Here is a 14,368-nt window from a genome sequence, read left to right as displayed (position 1 = left end):
GCAGAGTCCCGGGGCGGGGGACAGACGAGTCAAGTCTGGGGTGTCTTGAGCTCTCTGTGAAATGAAGGAAGGTTGGAGCCAACTGTGGGCAGCCGGCCTGATCGTTCCCCACAGCACTGAAGAAGAAACCTAATGTGCTGAGCTTCTGTGTGCGCTCTTGTCCTCAAGCTGAATCACTCCAAGAAGACTTCCTGCCATGCTAGTGACTGCGTCTTTGGAAACATGTGTTTGCAGGCCAGTGGGAGTGACCTCTGTGGCCTCAGACCTGGAGAGGGGAGATCCAGGCCCCGTGACGGAAAGGCTGAGCCCAGAGCGATGGGGTCCTGGCAAAGAGCTTGGCTTGGATCAGAACTGGCAGCCTGGTCCAGAAAGTGGATTTAGAGCTGGGAGGGCCCCCCCCCTTATTTTACACATGGAGAAACTGAGGCACAGAATGGGAATTGACTGGCCCAAGGTCACCACAGATAAGTAGCCTAGTCAGGTTTTGAATCCAGGACCTGTGATTCCAAATCCAGGGCTCAAAGGAGAATTATATTTAGATTGTTTTCCTCCTGAAGATTTCAGGATTGGGGCTTGTGTACATTCCCAGACTGGGAAAGTGAGGTAACTTTCTAAGTCTAAAACTCTGTTCAATCCAACAAGTAGCCTGTGTTCCCAACTACATGTCAGGGGTGGTCCCCGGAGCTCTGGAGCAGGGCCGCTGGACAGCAGGCAGATGCCTCAGCTGAGCCTGAACCAAGGGCCCTTTCTGGAGTCCCCGCCTCACCTGCCCAGGCGGATGGGAGGCTGTGAAGAGGCTGGACGGGCTGGTGAAGGAATGCAAGAATTAGGAGAGGAGAGCAGGGGTCAGCGCACCCAGGGAGGAAAGATGCCTGTGCTCTGTGGGCAGCCGTGCAGCGCTGCAGCAGGAACAGAAGGGAAGCTGTCCAGTGGCTTCGAGCTTGGGATACAGTTGCCTGGGAGATGGGCTTTCTCTTCGTTGTAGGCAGTTAGGGCAGTTAATCCCACATAGCTTTCTTCTGTGCATCTGGGAAACTGAAGGTAAAGTGTTGTCCAGAAAAGGTCCTTGTCCCCAGAAAGCCATCCCGACCCCTAGCCATGAGGCTCCGAGGGGCCGCATTACTGAGGACAGTGTCCTTCCTCTCCTTGGGAAGGCGTGGCCCAAAGGAGCTGTCTGGTCCCCTCTTCAGGTCGTACTGTGTCTCCAGTCACAGCTGCCATTTGTGGTCTTGTAGAAAGGACAAAGGTTTAAACACAGACACTTCAGGCCAACAGGAAGCTCAGAAAATCAAGTCTGTAGAGTTGCAGCCTTTCAGATAAAAAGGTTTTCATTGATGATAATGAAATTAAAGCTTAGTTCCTTTTGAAATATGTTTTGGTCCTTCAGGGCTCCATGAATGGTCAGGGTGGCCTCATCTCCGCCCTCGGAGGGGGCAACCCCTTGATGATGTGGTTCTGCATTTAGGCAGGCTGAGTCTCAGCCAAGAGACCCCAGGCCATCCACAACACAGAGTGAAAGGCGCAATAATGGAGCCTTACTGGCTACAGTGTATCTGGGCAGCTTCCCACCTTGGTAACCCCCCACCCCTGCCTGCTGCAGCAGCCAGCAGGGTCGGCCCCCTGGATCCTCTCCCAGCAGCCTGCCCTTTTGTCCAGAAGAACATTGGGCTGCTTTGCCTCCTTACTTTGAAGAATTTTGTTCTAAACTTAGTTTCGACAACACAAACCCAGCCGGTCTGGTGTAAGAGAGCCACAGCCCCGTTCCATTTCAGGAGGAGAGAAGCAAGACTTAGGGTTAGGGATCGCCCCCGTGCAGCTTGGGGTGGGAGCGGCAACGCACAATGTCATCTTCGGTGGCCTTTGGTCGTCCATGGGGGTGGGGGGGGTGGCGCGTTTACGGTCTGCCACAGCTCCCCCCCCCCCCACACACACAAGGTGGGCTTTGGTGCCATTCCTCCGGGCGGGGGGGGGGGGGGGGCTGCCCACGTGGCTTGTGGTCCAGTCCATCTCACTTGGGCCCCCCACGTGGCTTGTGGTCCAGTCCGTCTGGCTTGGGGCTTTGCCAGCCAAGCCTTCCCTCCCTTTGACCGTTCCTGGCCGCACTGGCCTGTGGCGCCGTTTCCCCAGCAATTATTCAGACTTTTCTCCCATCTGACTGTCCCTTCTTCCATCAGCCGCGGGGCTTTGTACTGGGTTTGTGCGTTTTAACCCCTTCCTGGGGGGCCTGACAGCGCGGGCCTCCACCCTTGGTTCTCGGTTTTTCCCAGTTCCGCTGCTTTACTCTTCCCCATTCATTTCCCCAAAGCTGAACGTCTTTATTAGGCTCCTAGAAATGTTGAATGGATCTGAGCTGCTTGTCTCAGCCGGACCACAGAGGCCTCCCACCCCTGCTCCAGGCTTTATTCTCCCCATTTTGCAGATGAGGAAATGGAGGCTGAGGGAGGGGAGGGCCTTCCCCACAGTGGCAGAGCTGGCGCAAAAAGCAAGATTCAAACCCAAGGCTTCTGCCTCTGAGGCCAGCAGCGTATTCACTGCACTCCCTGCCTAGGCAGGGGGCCCACAATCCTTCGGCCAGCTTATTGATTGAGTAAAATTGTTTTCTAATCTTTCTTGCCTCCGTTTTGTGAGCAGTGTAGAAAAAAGCACATGGTTTCTGGCTTCCCCAGACGTCTTCTGAAGGTGCTGTGGTCCCTCCTTCACCAAAAGAGAGAAGTTAGCAAAACTGCGGGGGTCAAACAAGTGAAGCCATTGGCCAGGGGACAAAGTGAAGGACGCAGGACTTGGAGGAATCACATGGCATGAAGGTTTCAGGGCCTGGGAGGCTTGAGATCTCGTGGAGGCACTGGCTTTCTTCACCAACTCTGGCTCAGAGGAGTGATGATGCCTGGGCCCGGGAGCAGGCTTCTTTGCTAGGGCATTGCTGGGCTCTCATGGGGCTTTTTCTCCTTTTAGCTGTGTGGTTTGTGCATGCAGCAATAGTGATTAAGTGACCCTTGAGTGCCAGGAACCAAAGCTGGACCTTGTGGGCCTGACACTGGGGCACAGAATGAAGCATGATCCCGTCATTGGAAAAGCACAGGACAGAGTACCAGGGGGTGGCATTGCCCAGGGCTTCAGTATTCCTGAGAGTCCAGGAGGTGAGGAAGAGGAAGGGAGTTAGCTTGGGCAGAGAATAGCTCCAGCAAAAGGGCAGAGGGTGTTTGGAGGCAGTGGCCCCAGGCTGGCAGAGTCTGCCAGGGCAGGGCAATGCCAGAGGGAAGAGGGCCTTCAATGCCATGGGAAGAAAGTTGAACTTTCCTGAGAGACAGCAAGGAGCCCCCGCCCCTTGGGGTCCAGTGGGAAGCACCCAGTTCTTTGTCTCTGCTGCGGACAGACCACTGGGATGACCCTGGGCAAGACCCTTGACATCCTGGGGCCCTCCAGTGAGTGGCTGGAGTAGACAGCTTCTGAGGCCCCTTTCAATGCCAGCCAGAGCACCGCTGTGCAGTAAGAAACGGCTTAAGGAATGAGACCTACTGCTAAATAAACGATTGCCGAGGGGTAGTTGGCAGTCTGTAGATGGCATCAGGTGGTGTGGAATCCCTCCTTGGACACTCACAGATGAGGCATTGGACCTCGTGGAGCCTTGGCTTCTCCATCTGTAAAATGGGGACAGCGTCCTTCCTCCCTCCCAAGGTTGTTATAAGGCTTGGAGGGCTAAGTCCCGGCTACTCCAATAACAGGGGCCAAGAGCTGACGCTAGCACTCAAGGCTTCCACAGAAGTCATTTCAGCATCTGGGGAGCCTGGCAAGCTTACCTTTTGTCCATTTCATAGCAGAAGCCCTTGGAGCCAGTGGCCCTGGTCCCAGAGAGTACCTGGGAGACCCAGAAGTCAGAGCCGGGCTGAGGGCATGGTGCCTGCCCACTCTCACCCCCAACTTCAGCTAAAGTGGTTTTGGGGAACCCAGAATAGCTACCTTAGAACTCTCAAAACACATTTTAAAAAGAACTTGAAGGAGAAGTGAAAAGTCCAGCTGTTAAATTGTAACCCCAAAGAGTGAGAGTGTGACGGGGCAGGGGGCTCCCACATAGAGCCACACCCCAAGTATCTCGAGTCAGTGAGAACGCAACTTCTCCCCAGGCTCCTGCTCCGTCCCCACCAGCTCTGAGGCCTCCTGTCTACCTGAAGCGGGCAGAGGGAAACCTCAAGGGCCAGGTGGCACAGAGGTGCCAAGTGGAGCCAGGCTCAGCCTCAGTTTCCTCTGGCCTGTGAGGGGCAGAGTTTTCTGGGATGGGACGCCCTGTGCCCCCAGAGCCAGGACTGGGACCAGGTTTTGAAATGGTGGCTGGCCCCTCTCAGTCCGAACTTATTTTCCTCAACTGGAAAGGACGTTTGGATTTCTAGATTCCCCATGTGTTGTTGAACTTTGTGCCATTTGCCTTTTTTTCCTAAAGAGAAGAAAGGTTTATTTGTTTGGCCACTCCTTTGGAGGGGGGAAAGAATGTGATGTATGCACGGACTGCACAGAATTTCCTGTTCCAGACCCATTCCAAACCACAGCCCTGGCAGGAATTCCAGAGAGGCTAACCAGAGTCTTCCACAGAGAAGAAATGATGCCTTCCTTTGACCCCTTGAAGCATTGGGCGGCCCTGTGCTCGGCTTCCAGGACTGTGGGTGGCCTTGGGACTTTGAGATGTCACTGCCAATGTCCCCAGCCCCCACCTGTGAAGTAGATCAGTCAGGGGTGTGCTAGACACCTCAGAACGAGGGTGTGGGGTCAGAGGCTGTCCAGGGCTTCTTTGGGGTGGCCATCAAGGATGCTGGGCTAGTGCCAAGGCATTGGTGGATTTCTCAGCTCACCCCTGGCCCATCTGGGGCTGTCCACAGGGATTTGACCTCCTGGATGTTTGTGAGCTCTCTGCCTTTCCCAGCTTGACTCTGGGCCGAGGCCAGGTCCTTGGTTGGCACACATACCCCCTGGCTGCTGTTTACAGTATTGGTCACCTTCTCCCTTCACCATTGCCAACGTGTGATTTCTCCATGAGCACTTGAGGCGTGAAATAGAGAAGCGTTTATGGACACTTCCCTGCAACCCTCTGCAAGTTCCCTGGGGGCAGCCTGGTAGCTTTGTCTCAAGCCTAGAGTGTCCCCAGCCCCAGTACAGTCTCATGGGGAGCCAGGTGGGAGTAGGCTGGTCACTGGGCAGCTAATCCATCATCTTCATTGAGACAGGACATAGGGTCCTCGAGTTGGAGGGGAAGGGTCCTCAGAAGCCATCCGACCCTGTCAGGGGTGAGGTTTGAAACTTGCTCTTTTAAATCCAAAGCCCCTGATATTTCCACTGTACCCTGATGACTCTGTGTAGTTAGGGTTGGCTTAAGGAATTGTTGTAGGCTGACTAATGATTAATGGGAAGATATTTGTAGATCCTGTATTCGAGTGCAGGCCGCCATGATGGGGGGGAGGGGGAGAAAATTTGAAACTCAAGGGACTGTGGAACTGAATGTTGTAAAATAAAATTAAATAAACAAATCAATTAAAAGAAAAAAGAAATTGTTTTAGGGGTGACTAGGTGGCTCAGTGAATAGAGCCCTGGCCCTGGAGTCAGGAAGACCTGAGTTCAAATGTGACCTCAGACACTTAACACTTACCAGGCGTGTGACCTTGGGAAAGTCACTTAACCCCAATTGCCCTGCCTTCCCCCCTCCAAAAAGAAAAAGAAAAGAAATTGTTTTACTATCAGAATCAAGGAAGGGCCTGAGAACCAGCAGGTAGCTCTTTGTCTGCCTCACTCAGCTGGCCTATAGGAAGTTGAATCCCTCTGCCTGCATCCCTAACACATAGGGGCTTCACCTGCACTTGGAGGCAGCCTGTCCCATGCTGGGACTGCTTTCCCCCACAGGAAGTTTTTCCCCAATGCAGAGCCTTAGGGTTCCTCTCTGCTCCTTTAGCCTCTCAGAACCAAGCAATACCTCCAACTTTCAGATGCCTTGATATGTCCAGGAGAGGCGGCTCAGGAGGTGTGTCAGGGGCCGCTCAGAGCCTTCCTCCCCGCCTGCCTATCTGTGCGCATCAGTGGAATGGAGCTCTGCTCCCCTGCTTCTGGAGCCAGGCCATCCGTGGCCCCCTCCTGCCATGCTTCATTTCTGGTGTTCTCGGGTCGTTGTCTGCAGGCGTCAGCTTTGGCTTCTTTAGTTTGTCTGAAGAGATGTCTGGAGAAAACCAGACCTTGTATTCCTCATACTAATAGTGTTCTTGGCATCCCAGAAGGGGGTCTGCTATGGAGACCCCTCCCTAATGCAGATTGCCAAACTTCCCCTAGTTCCCTAGCCATGTTGCTGACGATACCAAATTGAATATTTCTGTTACGTTGTGAAGGAGGTGGCGAACCTGGTTGTGTGACCCTGGACTGGTCTGCTGATTTTTCCATGACTGGAGCTTTTCTCTAGGATATCTAGGTTACAGAGGAGGTGCCAACCTGCCCAAGAGCTGTGTGTGGTCCACTCCAGGACCCTTGAGACAGAAGGGGATGGAAGATTTGCCAAAGCCTAGTCCAAAACAGCCTTTTGTCCATCTTTGTCTTCTGGTCAGGACATCCTGGGGTGTTCTGGGATGGCAACTTCACATTGGCATTGCCAGCTCTTTGGGGACTTAAATCCATCCTGGGAAGAGATGTATTTGATTTCTGGTTGCAGCATTTAAGCCACTAGAGCAAAAATGGCATCAGGGGAAGAATCTGGGCTTTGGGGAAATAGTGTCGTTGGTCAGAAATGCTTGCTATTCACTTGTAACTAGCTCCTGCACAGCCTGGCTGTATCATAATGGTGGAAATGATAGAGTGGCATGTACGTCACAGGGGGTTTGCTGAGTGATTCAGTGACATGTCGTTCAGGGCTCCCAGTAAGCCTGTGTGTTCTAGGCCCAGCAGGAAGTTACTGTCCCCCTTTACAGATGAGCACACTGACGCTCACCAGGGAAGTGACTTGCCTGGTCATTTGACAAGTAAGTGACCAGAGTCAGAGTTTGAACCAGGTTTTCCTGGCTTCCAGGCAAGTAATCCAGCAGCTGCTGCTCCTTCAGGTGGCCTTTTGTGATCTTGGAAACCTCTTCCTCCCTCATTGTGCTGTGCTAGGCAGGCTGCCCTCCCAGAAGACCCCCATCGAGCCGGGCTGGTCAGAGAGGCCCAACCTGAACCCTGCCACAGCTTCTGTCTGGTGCTTGTCAGCTAGTTGCTGGGGAGATGGGGCTTGGGAAGGTGGTGGTTGGGACTGGGGGTTTTTCCTTAGAGCTAATTTGGGGGCTCATTTGCATAGGGAAGAAAGACTTGGGGGCGCTAAGCTTCAGAGCCCTGGAATTTTGCAGAAGATGGGCATTCTCTCCTGCTTTCAGATTTGCTGGCTTTTCTTAGTACTGTGAACTTGTGTAGGTGACGTATCCTGGCGTCACACTTGACCTCACGCTTTGCTGAGCCCCCAAAGTCTGGGAGAGATTCCCAGGAGCAGTAGCAGAGACCAAACCTCAGGCTTTGCAAACACTGGTCTCTGGTCCAGATAACACAAGGGCAGTTAGTGGGGATGGGCACAAACCCTCCAGATTCCAGCCACGTCCAGAAATCACAGCATTGAGTGCTTGGTGGCCTGTGACTTTGGCCCCAAAGGGTGTGACAGCCGACATTTAGTGCAGAGTTGGAGAGCCAGACAGCTGGATAGAAAGCCAGAGCACACGCGTGTGTGCGCGTGTCAATCTTTATCTCGAGGACACACGTGTTTGTGTGTGTTACCCAAGGGTCTGTTTTATATGTATAGGTAGCAGCTGTATAGCACACAAGTGTGTATTCTCGTAACTCTGTTGTGTGTGTGATGATATGTATTGTGTGTAGATAGTGCACGTCTGTGTCTGCATGTTACAGGTATCCTTGTGCATGTAACTGTAGGTACAGGAGATGTGTGGCGAGTCCACACACATACATGTGGTCTCCTTGTGAATTTTGAACAAGCCCGCCCTGGGAAAGCTTCCAGAGCTGACCCCTTCTGTCGAGCCTCACAGACGTCCCGCTCCTGTCTGTCATCGGTGGCTGGTACCGCATTTTGGGTTTTTCGAGGTGGGTCAGTCCGACACACTGGCTGGGGATTGGGTGAGGCCCCCAGGATGCTCACGTGCTGGGGGATGGGCAGCCCCAGAATGTTTACATTTGCTTTTGCTCTCTGACCTTCCTCAGATTTGGGCTCCTTTGGATCGTGCCCCTGATGTCCAGGCACTGCCCCTGGCCGGCCTTCCAGGGTCCCGATGCTGCCCACATTCCGCTTGCACACACACCCAGTTTTCCTTATCATTACCGTGCCTCACTGCTCCCTCCAGGGCCAAAGGACCCCCAGCCCTTGTCATTCATAGTCACCTTCACATGTGATATCTATGGGCCCTGGCACAGACGTCCTCCTAGAAAGGGCCTGGAAACAACCTAAGAACCCAGCAGGCGGGAAAGGGTGCGCCAGCCTGGGTGTGATGGCCGGGCCCACGGAGGCTGGGCCGATGAGCCAGAATGCTGGGACCCACTGCACGGGCACGATGATGGCGAGTCACTGCACCGGGGAACTCAGCAGCAGTGGGATTTGGCTGATGGACGCTTGTTGAGGATGACGCCATCTATCATTCTTAAATTTAGAAAAGGGCTTGTCATATGAATGCACCTTTTATTTTCAATGGTGTGTGTGTTTGTCTACGTCTTCTCCCTACATGTCTGTGTCACCTTTGGATTGTAAGCTCCTTGAGGGCAAGGAGTCTCAGGCTCCTCTTGGCGCCCCAGTGCCTGGCATACGATAGCTGCTTAGTAATTATTGTCTACAATGAGTTTTGAAAGTAAGTTTTTCGGGGCGGTCAGGTAGCACAGCGAGTAACAGCACCGGCTCCAGTGTTGAGAAGACCTGGAGATCGAATCCCAGGCTCAGACACTTAGCACCCACCCAGAAACACCTGGCCGTGTAATCTTGAGCAAGTTACTTAACCCCAATTGCTTAGGGGCAGCCAGGTGGCTCAGCGAGTAAGAGCACAGGCTCCAGTGTCAGGATGACCTGGATCAAATCTGGGCTCAGATACTCAGCACCACAACCAGAAATAACTGGCCGTGTAACCTTGAGCAAGTTACTTAACCCCGATTGCTTAAAAAAAAAAAAGAAAAGAAGTTTTTCTTCATAGTTTCTGTTTCTTACATCATCATAGTTTTGCCCAATAGCCCTCCCAGATGCCAAAGGATATTTTTAAAGGGCAGCTAGGGAACGCCATGAAGCCCTGAAGTCAGGAAGACTTCTCATTCTGAGTTCAGATCTGTGGGACCCTAGGTAAGTCACTTACCCCTATTTTTGCCTCAGTTCCTCATCTGTTACAGGAGCTGGAAAAAGCAGTGGCCGGCCACTGCAGGGTCTTGGCCAGGAAAAGCCCAGAAGTGGTCTTGGGGAGGGGCTGAGTGCCAGTGAATGGGCGTCTCCTCTGGGTCCCGTGCATGCCTGTTCTATGTGTGAGGACTTCCTTCTTGTCCCTGGCTTCCTTGGCGTCTGAGCCCAGCCATGGAGTCTCTAGATTTCATTTGGTGGCATGCGCTCTGTATTCAGAACGAGGGAAATAAGGAGTGCCCAATGCTGCTGCTTCAGACTCTTACTCTCATGAGGCCTGTGAGTGACCTGCTTCCCAGATGCACACCTGAGTCACGCCAACCTCTCGGGGCACTTCTCTTTGCTTGTTTTGCCTGGTAGTTTTAGTGGTGAATAGTCACTGATCACTCCATGTCACAGTACTCGTCATTTGGAAATGCCCCACCAGGAGCGCCACCCTTGATTTGCTTTGGTGGACCAAAACAATTTTGGGCGAGGCACAGTGTCTGGGGAGCTCAGGCAGAACCAGGATTAGAGCCTTTTTGTGCATGGCTTTGTGCATGGGGTTGGGGTCCTCGCTCCTTTGGCTGGCTGCCGGCCAGGTCTGCAGACTTAGGCCGTTTGATTTCTCCTGGGCCCTCACCGCAGCAAGGTGATTCCAGTGCTGACCGACTCTGTGCCCCGCTCACCACAGTGTGACTTCTCACACATGGCTGTTTGACCCTGGCCTCTCCTTCCCTTCCTCAGCTCACCCCTGTAGCTGAGTCCAGGGTCAAAGAGAAACTCTCCTGTTGGGCATCTGAATCCCCCCCGGCCTGGCCCCTTCTGCCCTTCCCAGTCTTCTCTACACATTGGGCCCCAGTGCCCCCCATGGTCTGCCAGGCAGGAGTACTGGGTGTGCCGGGCCTTCTCCCTCTCTTACCTGGGCTCTGGTAATGGTGCGCTGTTCAAAGGGCCTTTGTCCCCGGGTTCCCAGAGAATCGTTTCCTTTGCGGTTCATTGCATTAGAAATGGTCGGTGGACTCTGCAGGGGTCACCAGCCTGACTGGTCTGTTTTTATGCCTTTTTGCTCTGCCGTGCCTGGAAGGCGCTCCCTCGTGTGGCTGCCTCTCCGCGTCCCTGACCTTATTCGAGGTTTGACCCAAACCCTGCGTTCACGGGCTCTGACCCGATGTTGTACCTATGTAGATGGAGGTTTTGTCCTCCATTAGAACAGGAACTTCTTAAGGTCCCGGGCTTCACATTCCCAAACCTCAGCTCTGTAGCTGGTCTGTAGTCAATGCTGGATTCATGCTTGTTGATCAGCCTTGTATTTCTAATGATCCTGGTCCCTGGGAGCAGACAGTGGGATAAACTCTGCCTTGTAATCACAGGGATGGTGGGTGATGGGGGCAGAATGGGGCATACATTGTCTGACACAGACACCACTAGATCGATTGGTTTGGGTTTAACTCTTCTTTCTTTATTACAAGGGAACTTTCCATTTGGGGACTGGGGAGGGTGGGGGTAGGGGAGAGGGTATCCCAAAATGGCTCAGATGTGAAAACAAAAGGAATTGATAACTCTTCTCTTCTTACCAAGTACAAGGGGGGTGTCTGTGTGGAGCCTGCTGCTCTCTTCAGTGCAGGCCGTCCCCACTGGGGAGGCACTGTCTTCCCCAAGCCGCTTTCTTCAGGGCTCTGTGTTCTTTCTCTCTCCTCCTGCAGCGTCCCAGAGCAGCATCAGCCTGAAGAAGCAGAGAAGCCGAAGCATCTTCAGCTCTTTGTTCTGCTGTTTCCGCACCTACCATGTTGACAGCACAGCCATCCATGCCACCAACGTGCTGCCCCCGGTGGTGGAGGAGAATGGGGGGCTCCAGAAGGTCAGTGCTCAGAGCCTGGCTCGGGCCTCGGGCCTCGGGCCTCGGGCCTCGGGCTTGTGCTCAGGGGGCTCCGGGGGCTCGGGGAGCTGCTGAATTCTGAACCACATGTGGTCTTCTTGGCTAAGGAGAGAATGTGGACAGAGGCGGCTGGTGTTCCCGCTCCTCATTCTTCCTTACCTAGAAGTGGATCGCACACAGGCTTTTTCCATTCCTTCAGTGTCTTGTGTTAGAGAATCAGGATTGTGGAGTTGGCCTCCCGCCGTGCTGTGTCACCCCAAGATGCCAGTCCCTTCAGGCAGTGGGGCGTCTCCTCCCCGCTGACGTGTGAGGCTGGGTTCCAGTCTTCATCAGCACTCATCTGCATGGCTCAGCCAGGACATGGGGATGAGGGATGGCTGTCTCTTCTAAGGAATTCTGATTCCAGGCCTGCTCCCACACCACCTCCTTCTCATCCGTGAGGTTTTCCAGAAGGAAGCTGCCACCTGTCGCCCCGGCCCAGAGCGGCGGAGCTGCAGATGAGAAGCATCCCACGGGGCAGCTGCCTTTCTTTCCAGCTGCCTGGCCATGAGCATGTGGGCAGCTCAGTCTTCAGAGGCCAGCAGCCACAGAAGCGCTTTAGGACAGGGAGAAGCCAGCATTTCTTCATCATGATGACAGGACGTTTAGGGAGAGGAGCACCCCCTTGACTCGTGTGTCAGTGGCATCTCGCTTCAGGTGTGATTCTGCCTTTGCTGGGATCCAGTGCCAAGGAAGCCTTCCCCAGGGCTGGGGGGCCCCATACTGATGGACCACACAGACCCCTTCTCATGGACATTTCCAACAATTGGAAAAGAGTGTTCTAAATCATCCACGATGGAAAAACAACGTGGGTGAAACTTGCGCTGCTGCCCCTCGTGGGCCACGGTGGCTGATTGAACTAAGCAGGAAGCACTAACTCTGGGGCACTGGGGAAAGTGTCCAGTCTCAGTGCTTCCTTGAGCCTTAGCACAGGTATTCTCCTGGCAGGACGGCCACATGGCCGCAAGTCATGGAACATCACAGTCTAGCGAAAGCCCAAATGATATGTGGGGAGTGTGAGCAGATTGCCTTCAGGCCCCACGTGCAACATATGGGGAAGAAGGGGCAGAAGAGACCTACTGTCCGAAGGACACAAGGAGCTAGAAAAGAAGCCGGGCTCGTCACAGAGCAAGAAATGGGGGGACAGTAGTCAGGGGGTGGGGGGGCAAACCGGTGTTGGGAAAAACGTGCTGGAATGGCCAGTTGGAGGAGTCACGAGTCAGCGGGGGCCCAGCCGTGTCTCTGAGGGCCTGCCCGGCCCAGGCCAGGCATTAGCAGGCCATGCTGCCCTGCGCCTCAGGTGGAGGTGATGGCTTCGAGCATTTCTGATGAAAAGAACAGTTTTGAAATACCAAGTCAAGAGGCACCAAGAGAAGCAAACCTGCTTGTACATGTAGTGCTAACATTCTAATGAAGGGGAACCAGTGTCCCGTCAAACCTCTGAACAGATATCGAGGGAGCTAGACAAGAAAAATCAGGGGGTGGGGAGGGTTGGGAAGGAATAGATGTGTGTGGAGAAGAGGGCAGAGGTGAAGCTTACTGTTCTCCTCACTGAAGCAGGGCCAGGCAGGGGGCAGCAGATGCACCTGTCCCAGGTGAGGGGAGGAGAGCAATGGCCAGGAATACTCACTAGCAAAACCTGGGGGCCGTGGAGAGGGCGGGAAGAAACAAAGGCCCGTAGACTCCTGGGGAGCGCTTCAGCCCTTGGCATGTGGGAGTGGGATGCACCATCAAAAATGGTCAGAAGAGAGAGTTTCTGAAGACCCAGGGTAGAGCCAAGTGATTTGGAGTGAAGCGAGCAGAATCGCCGACAGAGACGATGAGAGAGATTGAGGAAGACCAAAGCAAGGAGGGGAGAATGCCCCAAGAGCGCCCTGAGTGCCCTGAGAGGGCCTGCCTGGTTCCAGCAGCCGCCAGGACAGACGCCAGGCCAGGAGGGGCTGAGCAGATCGCTTGTGTTTTTAAGAGCGCCAAATGGAGATGTTGTTTTATAAAGAATCTTTCCCATCCACTTTGTAGATAGAGAGGAAGGCTCTCTTAGGGCCTCCTTATCTTGGTCTCCTTGAAAATAAGAGATACGGATCAGAGCCATATCAGCAGGAGAGCCACAGAAGGCTTCCTGGAGGCAGGGGCACCTCCCAGAGCCCTCACAGAAGCCAAGGGCTCCCAGAGCCAGAAGGTAGGACAGTATGAAGGGGAGTTAACGCAGAGAAGCTTGGCATCAGGGGCTTGAGCCACATTGTGGGGAGCTTTGGATGCCAAGCAGAGAAACATGTCCTTTGTGATGATCAGAGCCTGAGGAGCTAACCAGGAAGGGGTCAGGCTCGGGCCTGAGGATGGCCAGGATACGCCAGCGGGGGGGTGGGGCCTCAGCTCCTCGGCAAGTCCGACTAAAGACTGGTGACGCTTGAGGTCATTCAGCAAGCGCTGACTCAGGGCAGCAGTCTGGCGGAGCCTCTCTACGTGGACGCTCTTGGGCGCTGAAAGCTGCCCGTGCTCTTCTGAGCGGTGGGCCTCGGCTAGGGCATTGGCCTCACACCATTGGTGGCAGCAGCTTTGGTTAGTGTCCTTTAGCCAGGGGATGGTGCAAGAAGGACCTTCTCTGTGCCCTTAGATCCCTGGAATCAGTCAGTCACCAGCATTAATTAAGCACTGACTATATATCAGGCACTGTGCTAAGCAAAGAGGATATAGAAAGTGGCAAAAACTTGGCTTCAGGATCTCAGTGACCTCATCTGTGGAATGGGAGACAGGCCTTGTTAGATTGGTTCCCGAGGTCCTGCCTGGCACACAGACTCCAACATTCAGTGACTCTCCCTCTTGGAGGCTGCCTTGCCTATTGAATGCAGTGGCCACATTATAGCAGCCCACAGTCAGGCCCCAGTGAGGGACGGCATCCGTCCATCAGGGTGGCCCAGAGGACCCAGGATCAGCCGTGTGTGCTGGTGTCACAATTAGGCACCCCCTGTGGAAGCTGGTTGTGTCATTGGCAGCCTTTCTGTCCCTTCTAACATCCCAAGGCAGGACCCCACCCTCCAGATGCTGATCATGGTTTATCAGCTCAAAGCTATCCCTTGGCAAGATGGCCAGGGTTCCCTCAATGT

At 54.0% G+C, this 14,368-nt stretch overlaps 1 protein-coding gene across 1 annotated transcript in view; it reads left to right on the top strand.

The window, feature by feature from the left end:
- CTDSPL (CTD small phosphatase like) overlaps positions 1 to 14,368 on the top strand; it is a 75,165-nt gene that overhangs the window by 36,380 nt on the left and 24,417 nt on the right. Inside the window, exon 2 of the mRNA XM_069084426.1 lies at positions 11,053 to 11,207. Within this exon, the coding sequence (XP_068940527.1) occupies positions 11,053 to 11,207 (155 nt within the window). The remainder of the gene's footprint in view (positions 1 to 11,052; positions 11,208 to 14,368) is intronic.

Source organism: Petaurus breviceps, unplaced genomic scaffold (genome assembly GCF_028583685.1).
Source record: "Petaurus breviceps papuanus isolate PSGF00001 unplaced genomic scaffold, PetGlider_PUasm1.0 174, whole genome shotgun sequence".
Classification (NCBI taxonomy): Eukaryota; Metazoa; Chordata; class Mammalia; order Diprotodontia; family Petauridae; genus Petaurus; species Petaurus breviceps.
The sequence above is the reverse complement of the archived record's forward strand: the minus strand, read 5'-3'. Positions and strand labels throughout refer to the sequence as shown.